This window comes from Anastrepha ludens, chromosome 5 (genome assembly GCF_028408465.1).
Source record: "Anastrepha ludens isolate Willacy chromosome 5, idAnaLude1.1, whole genome shotgun sequence".
NCBI lineage: Eukaryota > Metazoa > Arthropoda > Insecta > Diptera > Tephritidae > Anastrepha > Anastrepha ludens.
The window spans coordinates 88083313-88102627 of record NC_071501.1 but is presented as its reverse complement, the minus strand read 5'-3'; the positions used below and the strand labels follow the sequence as shown (position 1 = coordinate 88102627).

Here is a 19315-nt window from a genome sequence, read left to right as displayed (position 1 = left end):
ATTGAACCTGCCGTTGGACATCATTTTCAAAACCTACGGTTGGGCAACCGGGTCTGGTCTTTTTCGCTCTGATCGTGGATCCTTTTTAAAAGGTTAATCATTTACCCTGTCAGAAATCAAATACATTAACGAGACCAAAGCAAGACAAGTTATGTCGAGGCTCTATGCTCCGGCAAAATTTAGGAGGGCAAAAGGAAAAAAAAAATCCATAAATCGATAGAAAATTAAATTTTTGGAAGCTACCTGGTAGCTCAAGTCGTTAGCCATTATAGAATTATGTTAAATTCACTGCCAAAGTCGAAAAGCCAGCATGGCCAGACAATTAAAATAAGTTTTCTTCAAAGAATTTCGGTAGCTCGAAAACTCAGGTAAGGAATCGAAAAATCTATGATATTTTCTTTTTGTCAACTCGCGTTCTGCCTTCTTTTGTCACCTCTCGTCCTAGCAGCCTTTCAAAATACCAGCGCAGCTAATACCCTTGCATACGATTTCCGCAATGAATTTCTAAATTAGTGGCTGACTTCTCAAAACAAAAAAATGCAGTTCATAAAATACAAAATTTAGGATTTTTTTAACGCTGCAGCGAAAAAGTTACTCCGTTGTAAAGTATTTCGAAACGCATAACGACCGAAGGCAGTCAACATACACTCAAAATACTTTGCCACAGCAACCAGCGAGGAAGTAATAAAATCTATTGGGCACAAAAAATCGCAAGGCGAAATGCAAACCTCCATTATGCTCAAAAAAATTGTCTCTTTGTTTACCAACATTGCGTTGTTGTTAGGTTGTAGAAGTCCGCCGTAATTCTTTACATTTATACAAAAACTAAAGTGCGATTTGTGCTGAAAAATAATTGAAAAAAATACATCTCAAATACAACTGCATTCCCAACATTAAAGCGCATACATGTGTATGTGCGCACGCATACATAATTAGTATTCAATACATATCTACAAATAATAATATAATATAAGGTATATTTTTTTTCTATATACAGTCACATCACTTGGCTGTGACTCCTCGCAGTTGCATTTACTCTGCTCACCAACTGCTCTTCTAATGACTACATTTTTATAATGATTTTATTTTAGTAAAATTGTGCATAGTGCATTTAATTTAAATTTAATTAATTCTATTAAATTTCGTTAATGTCAGCACGTAAGTGCCGGCCATTGAAACGACTGAAATTTTCGATTTACAAATAAATGACTATATAACTACTCATTTTTTTCGCAAGCATTCGCTTAATTGCAAATGCACTGTACATACATACAAGTAAAAACATATAAATAATTGCTCGAGGCAATTCAAATTTTAATTGCTTGCTACTTACTTACATTTTACAACGAGCTAAGGCTAAGAATTCATAAAAATTACTGTAATAAACAATGAAAATTAAATAATAAACAATAAAAGTTGGCGCTTTCGCAATAAATGTTAATTAATTACATATTTATATGTATAAGCACGTGTTTACTAGTATATTTTACAAACATATTGTATAAATAGATTTACATATAATTTTTATAATTTTTCTTTGCTCATTTTGCACAATTTTTAGTAGCTTATTCATTTAGTGCAACTAAATAGGTTTTGTTATTTAATGTAATATTTGCAGTTAACATTTTTGAATTCAATTTTAAAAATCACAGTTTTATTATAACTATTAGTTGAGAGCGCACAAACTTGCGGTAGTTTGCGGAGTAGAACACCGATGTCTACTGCTCTTCATTTTTTGACTTTAATTAACAGCCAATTTTTTCTATATATTTTACTTCATTTTTTTCTTCTTTTTTCAATAGAGCCGCACACACATTTGCACCAAAGAAAACGATTTCAAACAAGCCGTTAAGTATTATTTGAATATTTCAAAAAAAAAAAAAATCTTAATTTATTTTTATAATTGGACATTATTGGTTTTTATTTTGAATTACTTTGAAAACTTGCGCACGAATTGCGCTGAGAGAAAATAACTCAATAGGCTAAATAACTTAAAAATATTGACAAACTATAGTTATTTTAAAGATTATTTTAAAGTATTAGAAATGATAAAAATATGAAAGTTGCTCGCTATATTCTTCAGCTGAATATTTGCTTACGTTTTATGGAAACCAATCAAGCCGAATCTATTAAAGGTGGTATCGGCAAATCAGCCGATTTGTTTTTTTCTCTTTCGCCGTGTCCATGTGGCTGTCAGCCCAGAATGAAACAAGGCGAATTCATTCTTTGTTTTTTCCTTTACTTTACCAATACTTTGCTTGGACAATCAAGCGTACAAAAAACTGAATGCCACCTTTAATGAATACGCCTTGGGATTTACTGATCCAAACGCCAAAATCAGTTGAATACAAATTAATTTTTTTTCTTTTAATTCTGGAGCATAGGAGCCGAGTCCTATTGGATCATAGGGCATTTCATTGGGCGTCAAATTAATTGCTTTGCCAAACTTGCATAGACATTTACAACATGAGCGTGCCTGTGTGTGTGTAAAGTGTATTCAAATAACCGTTTAAAATGTGCATTTTGCACTCATTTGCGCGTTTACTCGATAAACAAGAGAAGTTATTTTATATTTAATTTGAATTAGTAAAATTACAATTTGCTGCTACAGCTAAAGCTAAACAATACGAAAAAAATAATAAAAAATTATAATAAAAAAAAAATAAAAAAAAATATACATACCACGTAACCTGAAAAGCACTTTGGATTCAGCTCTTCAAAAGGTACATCTTAACAAATTCTAAGCATAACTCAATTATATTTAATAAAAGAAATAACATTTTTTTAAAAACACTTATGTTTTTTTAGCAATTTAAATGCACAATACAACAAAAACAAAACAAATTATTGCGTATTATTGCATACACATACAGAATTTCTTGCATTCATTCACAAGTAACATAAAAAAAGAGCAGCAGCAAAAATATGCCAGCTGACACGTGCGATTTTAGCAAAGACAGTCGCGTCCAAGGCGAATTGTATGCTCTTCACAAACAAGTCATTCCCTTTACTTTTGTTGGTTTATTCATGAGCTCTGGCGACACAGCGAATTCGAAAGATGTAACCTTGTATTCTATCATCTTTGAGTCGCGCCTATGTTACATGAAGAATTCGGATTTGTATGCGACGACCAAGGTTTGAAGTTGTTACAACAAAAACAACAATCGGTTGAAACCCCGCTTAAGGATTGGTTCAACTTTTTGATAGCCCTTATTTCGCTAAGCATTCAAGAAGCAAAAATAATAACAACAGTGCCATTCTGCATTTTCCACCCATCATTTGTCACGTGTTTAGATCATTCATCTAGCTTAAATACTAATTACGAAGTTTTTAGAGCGCCGCGCCCAACTCCGCTCGCTTAAAGTACAGCTCCTCACTTAATTTGCGCATGCGCTCCCCTTTCTACATGACTACAGACTCACACATACTTGCTAACCACTACAGCATTAATTCCTACTTATAACTTGACCAGTTTTCGCATTTACTAATATGGTTTTATGGCTTTGTTGTTGTTGTGCGCCACTGTCAGCTTGTTCGTCACAATTGCTGTTATGGCTGTTGTTGTTGTTATTGTTCGTATTCCCGCTACCGCCAATACTATTTAGATGATTGGCGGTGTTGCTGTTATTACGACTAATGCGTCGCCGCAGGCGATCACTGATATTTTCGCAGTTACTTGCATTGCTGTTGGCGTTGTTGCTCTGGCCGCCACCACTTTCGCGCTTGATGCTCAAACAGCCATCGGTTTTGTAGAGTATAATTTTGTTACAGGGCTTTTTGATGTTTTCAGCTGTTGCGACTGTTGATTTCTCCACCACTTTTTCGTCGCTATCTACTTTTGCTTTAGAGTTGTTGGTTTTCGACGCACTTGTCAGCTGCTGTTGCTGCTCCTTCACCACATTCTCGTTGATAACATGCTCTTCATTATTGTTGTTGTGCTCCTCTTTAATATTTAATTGCAGTGCTGCCCTTGCCTTCGGCGCTTCTTGCTCTTCTGTGTCTGTCACCGCTTTCGTTCTATAGCCGCTTTGCCATGCGCGCTCTTCTTTATGCAACTCATTCTCAACGTCTTTGTCGTCGTCTGCCTCATCGCGTTCGACACTCAATTCCAAATTGTCGTAGGAGGTGAAGAATGCCACGGACTTTAGTTTTTCCACCGCGTTGAAATGCACGCGTGTGTGCTCCTCAATGTGCTCCTGTTTACTGTCTGTGTAATCGCAGTGTTCACAGGTGTAGGCCTCCTTCTGGTTGCTAATGCAAATGTGATGTTGCAAGTGTGCTTTGTAAAGCGTTGTATGCTTGGTTTCATAGGGACAATACAGACATTTCTCAACCGGCGCTGGCGATGCTACGCTAGATGTGAAATCGCTGCCGCCATCCACCGCCAGATCGCTGGTGGCTACCGAAGCGCTGGTCGATGGCATATTCGACGAATCATCGGCGTCGGCTAGCTCTTTGGGCGTGGGTGTGGATGTTGGCGAGCTACGCAATGCGCCACTGTTACTGCCCATGCCCGACTCGAGTTGCTTCTTCAGCAGTGAATTGGCGTTATCGAAATGCGCTGCACCCGTCGCCGTTGATGTTGTCATCTTTGCGGGCGTTACTGAGGAGGAAGAGATGCTCGCATGTTGCTGCTGCTGCAGTTGATCTTTGCATTGATCATTCAACTCGTTGTCGACTATCCAAATCGTCTCAGGTGCCTGCTGTAAGCTTTTCGCTAAGGTAATTTGCATCAGTTTGGGCGGCGCATATTGCAGATCCTCTTGTACGTGCTTGTATAGTTCGGCACATTTGTCTTGGTAGTGCTGTGTATGCACATAACGGTGCTTTTGCAGTTGGGCGTCGTGTACGGCGTCGTAATCGCAAAATTCGCATTTGAAGGCAGGTTGTGGAGGTGGCGTTTGTGGGGCGTTGGCGGCATTATCCAACACATCGCTTACGTTGTGGCATTTGATGTGGTCTTCTAATTCCGCCTTGGCGTTCCAGGTATCGTTGTATTTTTGGATGTAACGCGCTGGGCATTTCGGACAATAAAGTATGCATTTCATTTGGCTTTCAGTTGCAGTAGGCGGATGTTGGTGGGGGTGCTGTTGTTGTTGTTGCGCGTTTTGTGCAGATGTTTGTTGTGTTTGGCATTGTTGCTGCAGCTGTTTTTGATTTTGTTGCTGTTGCTGGTGTTGGACAGCAGTTATTTTTTGCTTTAGAGCTGTCAGATCAATGGCTAGCGGGGAGGAGAGTGAAGATTGGTCCTAGAAAGAAATTGTTTTGTTTTGTTTTAATTAAAATAGTTTCACATGAAAATTATTTGATGTAGGTCAGTCTACTGGTATACTCAATGGATTTATAAATTCGTTAAGCGCTCATTTGCTACAAGAATGTGATAATGAAAAAAATAAAAATTCTGATAAGTACTCGTTTCCAAAAATGAGCGCGAGCTCTACCTGTATGCCCTTTAAAAAATTGACGGCGATATCTATAGACAGTAGGTCTGTTCATGAAGTAAAAAAATTGCATCAATTGTTGTTGTTACAAATTATCAAGTTTTGGTGTTCATGTATTCAAACAACTTGCAAAGTAGGGGAAAGTGAGAGATCAAAATGACATATCATATCACATTTTGAGGGGAAGCTATAAGTTTTTACTGGATATATTTTTACTCGTAAGAATATGCAAGTGAGAAAAGCAGCTGATCGCAAAGTAAAAATAAACACAAATTTAAATTTGCGAATTTTGCAAAAGTTCTAAAGTTAAATAAAAATTGTGATTAAAATTATGATTAAAATGGTTTCATTCTCCATTTATATAAACTGTATAAAGTTGATTTTAAGCCATATATTAAATAGGAATCGGCAAATTATATAGAAAGATTCTCAACTACAGCCTTCCGCAAGAGAATTCGAAAGCATTGAAGGTATTATTGCGTTTATGTTTGTATTCTTTGTTATTAACTAAATTGGCAATGCCTACACATATACATATGTATACATACATACATGCATAGACAGAAGCAAGGAAAATATGAAGAAAGCTCTGATTGCCGCAATACAATGGCTTTTTCTTCTTCTGACAGCAATGATGAAATCGAATAAATTATTGTGGACGAAATAAAATCATCAGATGTTAAGCTCTTTATTTTGCATTTTATTTCTAATTTTTTTTTGGAATTACATTTTTTTTAATTTAACACGAAGTAGCCCCACTAAAATTTTTTTTATCTTTTGCGATTTTTCTCGCCAACAATTTAATCAGCTGTGCGTAAACTTGCAAATTATTACTGCTTTCGAGTTCATGTACTTTGTTTTTGATATTTTTCTCTTCGAGAGCGAATTCTCGGAAATTAAGTTACTGGCAAGTTATTGGATACTTTTTTAATGAACAGATCTGTTGACGGCAATGTCTATTAACAGTATCTCATTAGATGAATCTATTAACAGTATCTCATTAGATGAAGATGAAATGCTGTATTGACTTAGAGAGGCATAGATAGGTAGGTAGAAGTGGCAGATGGTCTTTAAATCATAGTAAATTGAAGTCTTTGAGGGCGTTTTTCTCGAATTTTTGATATTTGGAGTTATGATGTTCTTACAGAAAAGGAGCGGTCTTAAAATTGAACCTTTCTTAAATATATTTCGTCTTCCAAGCTGAAATCTCTGCTGTATACAAAGCAGCAAAAACCGTTTTGGTGATAGTGAAGCATCGTGCAAGGCACTGGCCTCAGCGCGTATCAATTCAAGTTGTGTTAAAGAATGCATTACGTCGCTCTTGCTTATGCAACACGTCCACACCAAACTTTGTTGGATCCCCGGCCACTCTGGAGTGGATGGAAATGAAAGAGCGTATGAGTGTGCAAGGAAATGCTTTGAGCTTGAGTGGTCGAGGATATAAGCATTCCTCTAAACGAAATCGAAGGTAGTATTCATTCCGAAAACGGGGAAGCCTTCACACTGTAAACCAAACGACTTCAGGCCCATTAGCCTAACCTCTTTTTGCTTAAAGGCTTTTGAAAAAGTCTTAGATGAGCAAATCAAAACCCAACTTGATACTAAGTTGATCTCAGAGGCACAACATGCCTACACTAAAGGGAAATCGACTGAAACGGCACTTCATTCACTGGTGCAAACAGTGGAAACTTCCCTTCACAATAAGGAGTACTCTCTTGTCGCATTTATGGACATAGAAGGTGCTTTTAATAATATTGAACCCAACGCTATTTTGTCTGAAATTGCCAAATTGGGTATTAATTACTCCATCCGTAAGATGATCGAACAAATGCTCCAAAGTAGAATAATCACTTCAGAGCTTGGGTTAAGCCGCATGAGAATGTACGCCGTCAAAGGCACTCCTCAAGGCGGAGTACTTTCACCCCTTCTCTGGAATCTCGCTGTAAACAGTTTGCTCCGAAATCTCGAAAAAGCAGGCTGCAAGGTTGTAGCCTATGCAGATGATATTGCTCTCTGCGTGTCAGGCAAACACCTGAATACTCTTACTGAGCTCATGTAACGCTCAATCAATATTCTGTCAAAATGGTGCACCGAGTGCGGACTAAATGCGAATCCAGCAAAGACAGATCTTGTTCTCTTCAATAGGAAACAACAATCTCCTCCACTGCAAACAATAACCTTAAAAGGGGAATCATTACTCCTATCTGATTCAGCTAAATATCTAGGAGTTATTCTAGATAGGAAGTTGAGTTGGAAATTGAACATCGAAAACAGATGCAAAAAAGCTTTCATAGCTCTTTATACTTGCAAGAAAGCTATAGGCAAAACCTGGGGTTTTTCACCTCGGATCATTTATTGGATATATACCTCGATCATCAAACCGATACTCTTCTACGGTGTGGTTGTATGGTGGACAGCACTCGAAAACGGTGTAGAGTAGCCACAATTGATCGAGTTCAAAGAACAGCCTGCCTCCTGATAACAGGATGCTTAAGTACAACACCTACTAAGGCTCTAAATACGTTGCTTCACTTGTTCCCTATCGATCTGGCTGGCAAAGCGATTGCAGCGAAAGCAGCGACACGCATGAATGCTATATCGAAATGGAATAAGTATCTTGGCCATTCGGCCATACTGAACAGGAACACTGTTATCTCTTCTGACACAGACTATCATGTAAGTCTTCCATCACCACCCTTGCTATTCTCCTGTTCACTCCCAACTAGGGAAGAATGGAAGACAAATCTAACCGAAATCAATGGCCCTCTGACTATATATACAGATGGTTCAAAACAAGACGGCAAAGTGGGATTTGGAATCTTTTCCAATTCCCCTCACATCAATCTATCATTTAGATTACCCGACTACTGTAGCGTATTCCAAGCGGAAGTATGCGCTATCTGGTATGCTGCGAAAACTCTCTTAGAAAATAGAATATCACTAGAGGATATCCGCTTTTGCACCGACAGTCAAGCGGCCGTTCGAGCACTCAGCTCCTCTTATACCCACTCAGATGTGGTTCGATCCTGTCTCTTATCTCTTAACGAGATAAGTGTTCAGAATTCTGTCCAAGTTATCTGGATACCGGGTCACAGTGGATTCGAAGGTAACTGCAAAGCTGATGAGCTCGCAAGAGCCGGAGCTGCGCAATCAAATGTTAGTAACTTACCCACAATCCACATTCCGCTCTCAACATGTAAATTGCTCATTGATCGAGAATTTCACATCATTGCTGATCGGAGGTGGAGAGTGGAAACTACTTGCGTTACGACCAGACAAATCTGGCCATCCTACAATCTGAAACAGACGAAAACCCTTATAAGTCTTTCGAAACACGAACTAAGGCATATAATATCTCTTATCACCGGCCACTGCCTGTTGGGCACTCACGCACGTCGGCTCGGGGTTCCTCAGAACGACCTGTGCAGATACTGCGAGGACGAAGATGAAGAAGTATCGAGTAGACATTTGCTGTGCAGTTGTCCCGGTCTAGCCAGAAGTCGCCTCGCTCTTCTTGGCTCTCCAACAATTGACAATCTTTCAGTACTCTCGAGCCTGAAAATCGAATCTCTCATCAAATTCTCGAAACGAATTAATATCTTTGACCAAAATCCACAATAAAAATCTCGGTTAGGTGGGGAAATCATGTAACATAATGAGCTCTAGGGCAACACAACGGACCCAACTTGCGGTCTATGTGGCACTCCGATGCGGGGTCACCCTTAAACCAACCAACCAACCAACCAAACGAACTGTACACTGCGATTGAATTGAGCGTAAACGCGGAAACCAATAGAAGGTGGTCTCTGACTACTAACTGCGGGGTCTCCAAAGCGTTCTGGCCAAAACTGAATCTTAAAAGCACAATATGTCTGCTTAGATTCAACAAATCAACTACCAGTGACCTCACAGGTGCACTATTGGCACCCTAGCCAGTAGAATGGGTGTACCTGATAATGACTTGAGTCACAGAACCACTTAGGATCTTTCTTATACTATCTATCACTGGGAAGTACTAAATTTCTCTACCTATTCCTATTATTCGTATATCTTAATGATGAATATTTCTATGTAGAAGGTCCTAGTAAGCTATAATGCCCCCACACAAGCAAAGACTTGATGCCAAGCATAAAAAGTATCAACTCCTTTCTCTGGAATATCGATTGAATAAAGTATTGACCTAAAAAAATGGCCTTACCTGTTGTGCTTGTGCCACGGCGGCCAATTGCAAGGCCATGCTGAAATCCATGGAATTAATGGCAGCACTCATATTGCTCAATTGACTGGACGCACTCAAATTATGTTGCTGGTGCACTGTGCGCATGTGACTGCTCAAATGCTGCTTCTTGGCACACACGAAAGTGCACAACGAACACTCGTATTGAGTCGGCTTGTGCAACGAGATGTGGTAGTTCATCTGCGACTTGCTCTCCGAGATATACGGACACAGTGGACACTTTTGCTGTTTGCACTTCGAGTTCAGCTGCTGCTGCTGTTGCAGTTGTTGTTGCTGCTGTGGCTGCGGTTGTGCCTGTGCCTGCGCTTGCGACTGGGCAGCATTGCTAACACCCGGCGGCAGACGAGTGATTTCAATTTGATCATTTTGTTGCAATTGTTGATGCAATAACAAATCTTCGCTGCTGAGCCCAAGAGCAGCAGCTGCTGCAACGGCAGCGGCAGCCGAACCATTGCCGGTTGAATTTGCAGCAGCAGCAGCTGCGGCCTTGTAAGTGGCTGCTATATAGGCAGCGGCAGCTTGCTGCAGCTCCTGTGGTGTGGTGGCTGCGTTAGCGGCAGCGGTGCCGGCGAGTGGTGAATGTAATAGATGTTGCTCGTTTTTGTTATTGCTCATAAGTACCGAGTGACTTGGGGGACCACCGGTAATGCTGCTTATATGTGGCGGTTGTTGTTGCTGTTGCTGCTGCTGCTGTTGGTGTTGTTGTTGCTGTAAAGCTTTAAGTGTGAGCCCGTAGTTGGACTCGTTGGAGGCGCCATTGCCGAGTGGCCGGTAGATGGGCGGTGCATGGCGTTCGTTGGCGCTCGCGGTGCGATCAAGGGTTTCGATGCGTATGTCGCCAGCGTGTTTCAAGCGACAGTGCCGCTGTGAGTGGAAGAGAAAGAGAGAGAGGGAGAGAAAGACAGGGTTAGATTAACAAATTTCAACGGAAATATCTAGTAACGTAAGTATAAAATGTAAATAACAGACAAGAGAGTTTAAAACAAAATTTAAATAAAATAAATATTTTTGCAAATAAATATAAAAACTTTTTTTGAATACAAAATATATACAAGCGCAAATGCTTGGACTAATAAAAATATTACATTTGTATGCTTATTTATACCGCATTAATAGTTAGAAATAAAAATTTAAATAAATGAAAAATATTTTTTTGGATACATAGAAAAGCATATGAGAGAACGGGACACTTCCTCGGCGTAGACACTTAGAACCTTTGCTTTGACTAGCACTTTGCGGACGCAGACATGGATAAAATGAATGGCGATTTTTAGTTTTAATGCGCACCAAACACCTTTTACTAATTTATACATTTAACTGCTTGTCATGAAATTTGTGTTGAAATGAAAATATAAAGGTGTATACAATTTTGTGTGTTTTTTATATTAAAATATGCACCAAAGCCCAATTTTAAATGTTTACTTTTTTAATGGTGAATTTATTGTGGTTTATGATAAAAATTTAGCCAATAATGCAATATTTCGTAGATAAAAGTTGAATGAATTTTTTTAGTTTTAACCAGCAACCAACGAAACCGTAATAAAAAATATAAAAAAATTATTCAAAGTAAATGATTTCTTTTAAACCAGTTAATGCGCTTTACACCACACCCCTTTTACATCTCTTGGTTATTTGTATGCTGTTAATGCCATAAACAAAAGACAAAAATTTAATAAAATCGTCGTATATTTACCAGTGGGACGTTTACAATTTTCTATACAAACACAACAGTGGTTTCTATGATTTGTTAGGTGTTATTTTTTGTTTTGATTCTTGCGACGTGCAACAAAAGGACGCGACACAACGGGGATTCTCTGGCGCTAAAAAAAATTATAACAATACTAAAAAAAGCAAATGTTGCAAAAGGGCGTCTGAAAATCTAAAACAAAAGGGCCGGTACAAAGAGAATGGAAATAGATTGCGAAATCTATCTCCGGCTGATTCGCTGAATTGATAGTTTGGAAATTAAAATTGGTTTTTTGTACTTTAACTCTCCGTTGGACACTGTTATTGAAACCTTCGGTTAGGTACCCGAGTCTGGTCTTTTTTCGTCCTGTTCTAGCGTCCTAGTTAAAGGGTTATATCCAGAAATCAATAGAAAATTAAATTTTAGGAAGCTACCTGGAAGCTCAAGTCCTTAGCTTTAATAGAAATTCGTTAAATTCATGTCCAGAGTCGAAAAAGACAGTCTGGCCGGACTCAGATGCCCGACGGAGAGTTAATGGCGAAGAACATAATACTATATGTACATAAAGTAGCCCATACACGTGCAATATTTGCCATCAATCATTTTACTTCGAGATACGCTTTCAAAGGTAATAAGCCTTGTTAGTTGGCGTAAAATTTTAAGGGCTTGATTAATATAAGGTGGCGCGAAATTAATCATCCAATTTTGTTTTTTAATAACTTTTTTACTAAATAAAAAAATTATAATTTTGAAAGATGGACATTTTTTTCGTCTGCTATGCGCTCCACTTTTTATGAATTTTTCGAACGGGAACAACCTTACAAATCTGACTAAAAACAAATAAAAAATAAAATAATAATCAAGAATTCAGAAAACTCTAAATGTTTCATAAATCTTCCGAAAGGGTGATTAATTTTGCGCCACTTTATAAATAAATAAAAACTTAACTACCTGACAACCTTACAAATCTGACTAAAATAAAAAATAAAATAATAATCAAGAACTCAAAAAATTCTAGATTTTGTATAAATCTTCCGTTAGGGTGATTAATTTGGCGCCACCTTGCAAATATATGTATATGATACAAACTCTATTACTTAACAATCTTACAAATCTGACTAAAAAAAAGTAAAAGTAAGTAAAATAAGAATCAAGAATTCAGAAAATTATAGATTTTTCACCGTCCATCTTTTGAAGATAAAGTAACGCCAATATTCTTGGTGATCATCAAGCGAATTCAATTTGGCCATACCCATCTATCTATTTGTGTCTTTAAAACTACAGTGGCCCGAATTCAAACATTTACCTACTCGAAAATTCTTTAATTAATTTAAGTAACTTTGCATAATATATGGCAAACTTTATTAGCAGTTAGTTAAAACTTATCTTAACTTAAGAAATTTAAAAAGCTGTAGCTTTAGATGCTGAAGCTGCACTTAGTGGTGCCGTAGCCACAACGCCATTGCAGCATTTGCCTTAGCCATAAGCAGCTTATATTGAAGTAGAACAGATCACAACAGCTGATTGATATGGTTACGGTTATGGCCACTAATTACAGCTTTAAGTTTCGTGCTTACTTAAATTGAAAGTTGTGAGAGAATCGGACCTGCATTACAACGATTTCGAAATTCTTAAAAATAAATGCAAGGCGAATCTCTTCAAGGTGGTATCCAATAATGATAGAATACAAGATTGCGCCTTCCGAATTCGCCGTGTCGTAAGAGCTCATGAATAAACAAGAAAAAGGAAGGGGAATTACTTGTTTGTGAAGAAGAAGAGTAGGCGAAAGCAATGGAAACAACCAAACACAAGAAATACTTTCTTGCCACGGCGTCTTCCGCATAAACACACAAACAAATTGCATTTGGAGACTTTATATTAATTTGTGATTTCACAATTCAACTCACGGCACTTCGTTTTCATCAGTTTGATTAGTTTAAATCTCAGAAATCACAATACTACCAAGCCATTCACTGAATTTTCACAAACATGTAATTCCTCATACTTATGTTTGTTTCGTTCGTTTGTCTTGTATTTCGAAGGGAGCTGACGTCAGACTTGTCAAAATATAGTCACGGTTTAAAGTAACAAATAAAGTAACTGTTTTATAATAGCGCCACCTTAGATGCTCAATTCGGCTTGGGTGGTATCGGTAAATCAGCTGATTTGTGTTTTCTTTCGCCGTGTCCACGTGGCTGTCAGCACAGAATGAAACAAGGCGAATTCATCTTTGTTTCCTACTTTGCCGTGAAAATCAAACGTACAAAACGTTGTTGTTTGTCTAGTGCCAACACCTTTAGATGGTTGATAGATACGGATATGTAGAATTTATTTTTGAAGATAATTTATTTATTTAGGAAGAGCGGAAGATCGCGCTACCTCAGCTGCCGGTTCGAAAACGCTGTATATTGTTCTTGTTGTAGCAGCATAAACATGTAGGGGGAATGCTGCTGCAGTGATAGTCTTTGGCTGGATGTAGATCTGGGTTGTTCCGGTAAAGTAAAACCGACTGTCGTGGAGACCACGTCGCCCTATCTCAGTAAATGGTTCAAGAAGGCACTCTCTAAGAATTTTCCAACTTCATAAGTTAAATTAAGTCTAGACTAACTGAGCCTTAATGTTTAAAATTAGATCATCATAACATAAATATATTTCCATATAAATAATATGTGGGTGCCATACAAAATGTTTGTCGAAGTTTATTATATTTTTTAATCATATGAATTGCCTACCAACTGATTTTGCTTGGTAGACCTGATGGGCACAACAGACCAAGAGTTCGAAGGGCAAGCCTCCAATAAATCTAAATCTATTGGTCCAGACAGTGCGCCGAGATCAAGCAAAAGACAGAGGCACTAATTTTTTTAAATTCCTTTGAACATTTTTTTTCCAAATGTTACGGTTTACATTAATAAAGATTTTCGAACTCTTTTTTCCAGCGAATCAGCTGTTTATGCTACAATTACTTACTGTAAATGAATTGAGAACTTTTAAACTTTTTTAAAATAAAATTTAATTAAAGCAATAAAAAAAATGTATCAGAAAAAATTGAATACAGTTTTCTTTATCAACAAATTTTAATATTTTCCGCTTAACAAAACAAAATAAGACACTTCGAATCGAAGATCATCTTGTTTCAAGCCGAATAGTTCTCAATTCACTTTCATAGTTCCCAATTCACTTTCATAACCCAATTCAGACTATCGGTTATCTGCCCTTTATGTCGTTAAGCGAAATGGTAAAAATATATTGTAAAAATTCGAATGCAATCGTATAATGAAAAGAAATGGCAAATGTGTGATATGCTTTGGGGTTACGATTAGTACATATACCGAGTAAGTATAAAAATACCTGGATGACATGCTTCCAATTTGATACTTGATGACAATGACCGCAACGATACGGCGACGGTTCACGCCGCTCGCTGTCGTTTACTAATAAATTACTACAATTGTTACTCTGACTTTGATTTGGATTTTGTGTATTACTGAAATTGCTAGTCGTTGCATTTGCCGAAATACATGACGATGCCGAGGGCGGTGACAGAGTGATCACATTGGAGGCATAAAGAGCTGATGCTGCCGTCGCCGTCGCCGCCGCCGCAGTAGCCGACTGAGTCGAGCTTAATAACAAATTACATGAAGATGATGATGCACCACCACTGTTGCCAGCAGTTGTGCCACTGCTAGCTATTGTTGTTGCTGTAGTAGTAGGTATGGAAGTATTGCGATTTAAACTAGTAGTAGTAGTAGTAGAATTATTAGAACCAAACATAAGACCACCAATACATAGACTATTATTATTATCACTATGAGTACCAACGATACCACCACCACTACCGCCACCACCACCAATATAGGCGATAGCGCCACTATGATTGCTGGAAATAGATGAAGCACCGATGAGACCCATTTGTATATGATATGGATTGCTAGCGCACTTTGTTCCCACGGATGCAGTAGTAGAACTGGTAGGAGTAGTAGGAAGTGTAGTTACTGTTATGGCACTGGGTGTGTTGGGTGCAGCATCAGCACTTGGCGATGAGTGTAATGAAGATGTACCAATTGCTTCGGCTGCCGTTACCGACGACACTGCGCTTGTGGGTGAACCAAAGCCACCGTCAATTGTTCCATGCAAAGGTGTTGTTGCGGTGTTGTGTTTCGTAACTGTCAATGCACCCTTTACCAAATTTTTATTGCTATTATTGTTATTAGTATGACCACCGACACCAAAACTACCACCATTGTTGTTGTTGCTGTTGGTGCTGATTGTAGGCGAATGTAGTTGATTGCGTAGCGTATGTGCAGATGATGTGTAAGTGCCGCGCGGTGAGGTTAACAAGTGTTGCAACGATGACGCTGATGTGGCCGAACCGACCAAACCAACACCACAAACATTGCTGCCGCCAGAGGAGTTGGGAGAAGATGATGTCGGTGACGACGTCGCTAAATTAGTTAGGGTTATGCTACTATTGTTGTTGCTGTTGCTGTTTTGTTTGGGCGACGTCGGCCTTTTGGCACTTGCCTCGTTTTGTGTCGCTTTCTGCTCACCGTGCTCTAAAATAGAAGCGGTTGCTTTGGCTGGACTCTTGCCGGCGAGCGTCAATGCCAGACAGCTGAGTGGTGAGTTGGGCGGTGCGCCCTGAATTGCCTGTTGCAACAGACCGGCTGAAATTATGGAATGTTGTTGTTGTTGTGGATCATTATTATTTGCTGAAGAATTCGAGTTGGGTTGCTGTGGTTGCTGCTGGGAAAGGCACATTGCGGCGAGAACTTTGTTCATGTAGATATTTGGATTGACGGCCACCTGAAGTGGTGTATTGTGTTGTTGCTGGGAATTCGCCGACTTGGGTGAAGTGGTTGCTGTCGCTGTTACAATAGGGTAATTGGAATCCTGGTAATGTATCTTGACATGGGCGAGTACAGCATCGCGATTAGCATGACTGGAAGAGGAGAGATAAGAGATACCATGAAACGGTTAAATTTTATAAAAAAAATAAAGAAAAAAATTGTTAAAAAAATAATAAAGATTAATAATAAATAATAAATAATTGGCGCGTACACTTCTGTTAGGTGTTTGGCCGAGCTCCTCCTCCTATTTGTGGTGTGCGTTTTGATGTTGTTCCACAAATGGAGGGACCTACAGTTTCAAGCCGACTCCGAACGGCAGATATTTTTATGAGGAGCTTTTTCATGGCAGAAATACACTCGGAGGTTTGCCATTGCCTGCCGAGGGGCGACCGCTATTAAAAAATGTTTTTATAAATTTTGCTTTCACCGAGATTCGAACCAACGACTTCTCTGTGAATTCCGAATGGTAATCACGCACCAACCCATTCGGCTACGGCGGCCGCCTAAAGATTAGATTAAATAAAATTAATAAAATAAAATTAAATAAATAAAAAATAAAATTAAATTAGAGAAATAAAAAATAAAGAAAAATAAATAAGTAAAAAAAAAAATAAAAAAAATAAAATAAATAAACAATAATATAAAATAAACAAAAAATAAAACGAGATTAAAAAAAATTATATAAAATTACAAAAATGAAATAAATCAAGAAACTAGATAAAATAAGATAATTATTGTAAAAAAAAATTTAAAGTAAATAATTTAATAACCAAGTTCAAAAACTTTAAATGAGAAAAAATATATTATTTTACCTATATCAAAATCGGTACCACAATTTAGTGAGAAATATTTTATATTATATAAATACAAAAAAGTAAATAAAAAAATAAAAAGTGATAGACTAAAAATAAAACCAGCTTAAAAAATAAATTAAATTCCAAAAATTAAATAAAAATAAAAATTAGTTAAAATAAGAACATTTTAAACAATAAAAAAATGTATAAGTTATAAAATTAAATAAAATAAAAATTGAAATAAAACAAAAAATAAAATAAAATAAACAAAAAATAAAAATAATAAAATATAAAAATTAGATAAAATAACACAATTTAAAATAAATGAAAGTAAAAAATCAAGTTCGAAAACTTTAAACAATAAAAAATATATGATTTTATAACAAAATTGTTTTCACAATTTAGTGAGAAATATTTTATATGAATAGAAAAAAAAAAAATGTTATCAAATAAACATGCAAACTTCAATATGTTTTAGAAAACTTTTTTGCACTCACCGAAAACTGCACTTGCGGCACCGGTAGAATGTTTTCTTCTCGTTACCCTCCTGTCGGACGTCGGTAACCAAGTCATCGCTAGGCTTCATTAGTGGCGGTGGCGAACGCTTCACAGCTGAAATGGTTACCGAAGGCGTAATCATTGCTGCCTGACCATGTTCCTGGTCCTTCTGTTGATGGTGCTGTTGTGCCATTGCAGCGTTCATCATTGTAGCCAACAGCGGCAGACGTATGAAACCATCTGATAACTGATCGCCTCCACCATTGCTACTGCCACCATTATTACCACCGTTAGACTTGGATGGTATCGGCTCCAGAGTTATATCCTCCTTTATACCGTTCAAATGAGTGGAGGTCAAGGCATTGGGTCCCACATTCTTATTGAAGTCGTTGATAAACGATAGAGAAGCCACTTGGTTAGGTGTCATCTCCCCCGATTTCATTAGCTTAGGATCGCCATCTTCTTCGGTCACCTTCATCAATGTGATGTATTTGTTATATTTGGTGTAATTACGACGCCCAGTTTCATCGTTCATCAGGACACGCGCATTCTTGTGACTGGGATCACGAATGGTCTTTAGGCGTATATGCTTGGTGATATCCCAACGCCAATTGGAGCGATACGAGCAAAGCGAGCATTCAAATGGCTTCTTATTCAAATGACCGACGATGTGTACGTGAAAACGCGAAGCTGTCGAGGCCCAGAATGAACAATGCGGGCATTTGTAGACTTTTTTCAAAGAAGAATTGGCAGCTTCTTCTTCTGGCGTCATCTTTTTCGTTACCTGTAGAGAGTGAAAGTTTCAAATTTCATTTATACTCAACTCTCAAGCTGGCTGCTAAGCGCGGTCGAGAGACGTGGTGAAATTCTACTAACACTAGAAAATGTTGCCTTCAACTCACCTCACCATAACCTGGTGCCGTTTCAACGCCGTAGTAACTGTTCTCTTCACAAGTGGCGCTGCTTGCGCCATTCCCGCTACTTCCCGATGATTCCGCGGTATTATTTGTTTGCCCGCGGATTTCCGAGCACTGACTGCCTTCGCGTTGTCCCGCTTCACCGCCTGGCATTTTATTCCAAATAAATACTCGATTTTCCATAGGATGCTGGTCGTTAGTGGAGTCAGCGCCACCAGCACGGCCAGCGCTACTATCACCAGAGAGCGAATCGTACGAGTCATTGCCACAGCGACTTGCTTCGGTGCACTGTTTGAGGTGATTCAAAAGATCTGCTGACGATTTGCAACGATGGCGACAATGCTGACAACGCGTAGAACCAGTTACACTTAGATTCAGTGCTGAATGCGACTGTCGATCGTCGTCCTCGGCAAAATCGATTTCTAAGCGATCGTCTGCATCGTCTTGCTCTTCCTCAACATCATCTTCGGCGATAGCTGCGAAATTGCATGTTTTGCGGTGGATTATCGACTCCGATAGGCACTTAGCCATATGACCGCAAGGACAGATGAGATTCTCGCTTGGACCCGCCAAGGCAGAGGATTTCAATTTGTCGAAGAAACTGCCACCCGGTGTGGGTTTCTTTTGCAGCAAACTACGCGAGGCGTGACTCGAGGTGGACGCAACGGTGGGCGTGGGTGATAGTTGGGCGGCGTCTGCCTTCTCGAGAGGCTGCAACATCTCAGAAATTTGCTTGTCATTGAAAAACATGGAAGCGATATCAGTGAGGGAGCTGCGCGAAGCGAACTCTTTGGAAAGATTCATAATGCTGTAAGGTGTAGGGATAAGCGTAATATTTTAAAAGTAAAAAATTATTAGTAATTATTCTTTGAATTTTAGGAATTTTATAAA

At 38.4% G+C, this 19315-nt stretch overlaps 1 protein-coding gene across 17 annotated transcripts in view; it reads right to left on the bottom strand.

Annotated features, from left to right (window-relative positions):
- Positions 1-383: 383 nt before the first annotated feature.
- Positions 384-19315, bottom strand: part of LOC128863158 (uncharacterized) — a 184065-nt gene continuing 165133 nt past the window's right edge. For 14 of the 17 annotated variants that reach the window (XM_054102139.1, XM_054102134.1, XM_054102142.1 and 11 more), the window contains 5 exons: positions 18410-19232; positions 17507-18291; positions 14717-16307; positions 9640-10542; positions 384-5249 (listed from right to left, as the gene is read on the bottom strand). In XM_054102139.1, coding sequence (XP_053958114.1) covers positions 3447-5249; positions 9640-10542; positions 14717-16307; positions 17507-18291; positions 18410-19232 — 5905 coding nt within the window. In that variant the 3' untranslated portion in view covers positions 384-3446. The remainder of the gene's footprint in view (positions 5250-9639; positions 10543-14716; positions 16308-17506; positions 18292-18409; positions 19233-19315) is intronic. The other 3 variants (XM_054102148.1, XM_054102149.1, XM_054102147.1) reach the window with 3 other exon arrangements.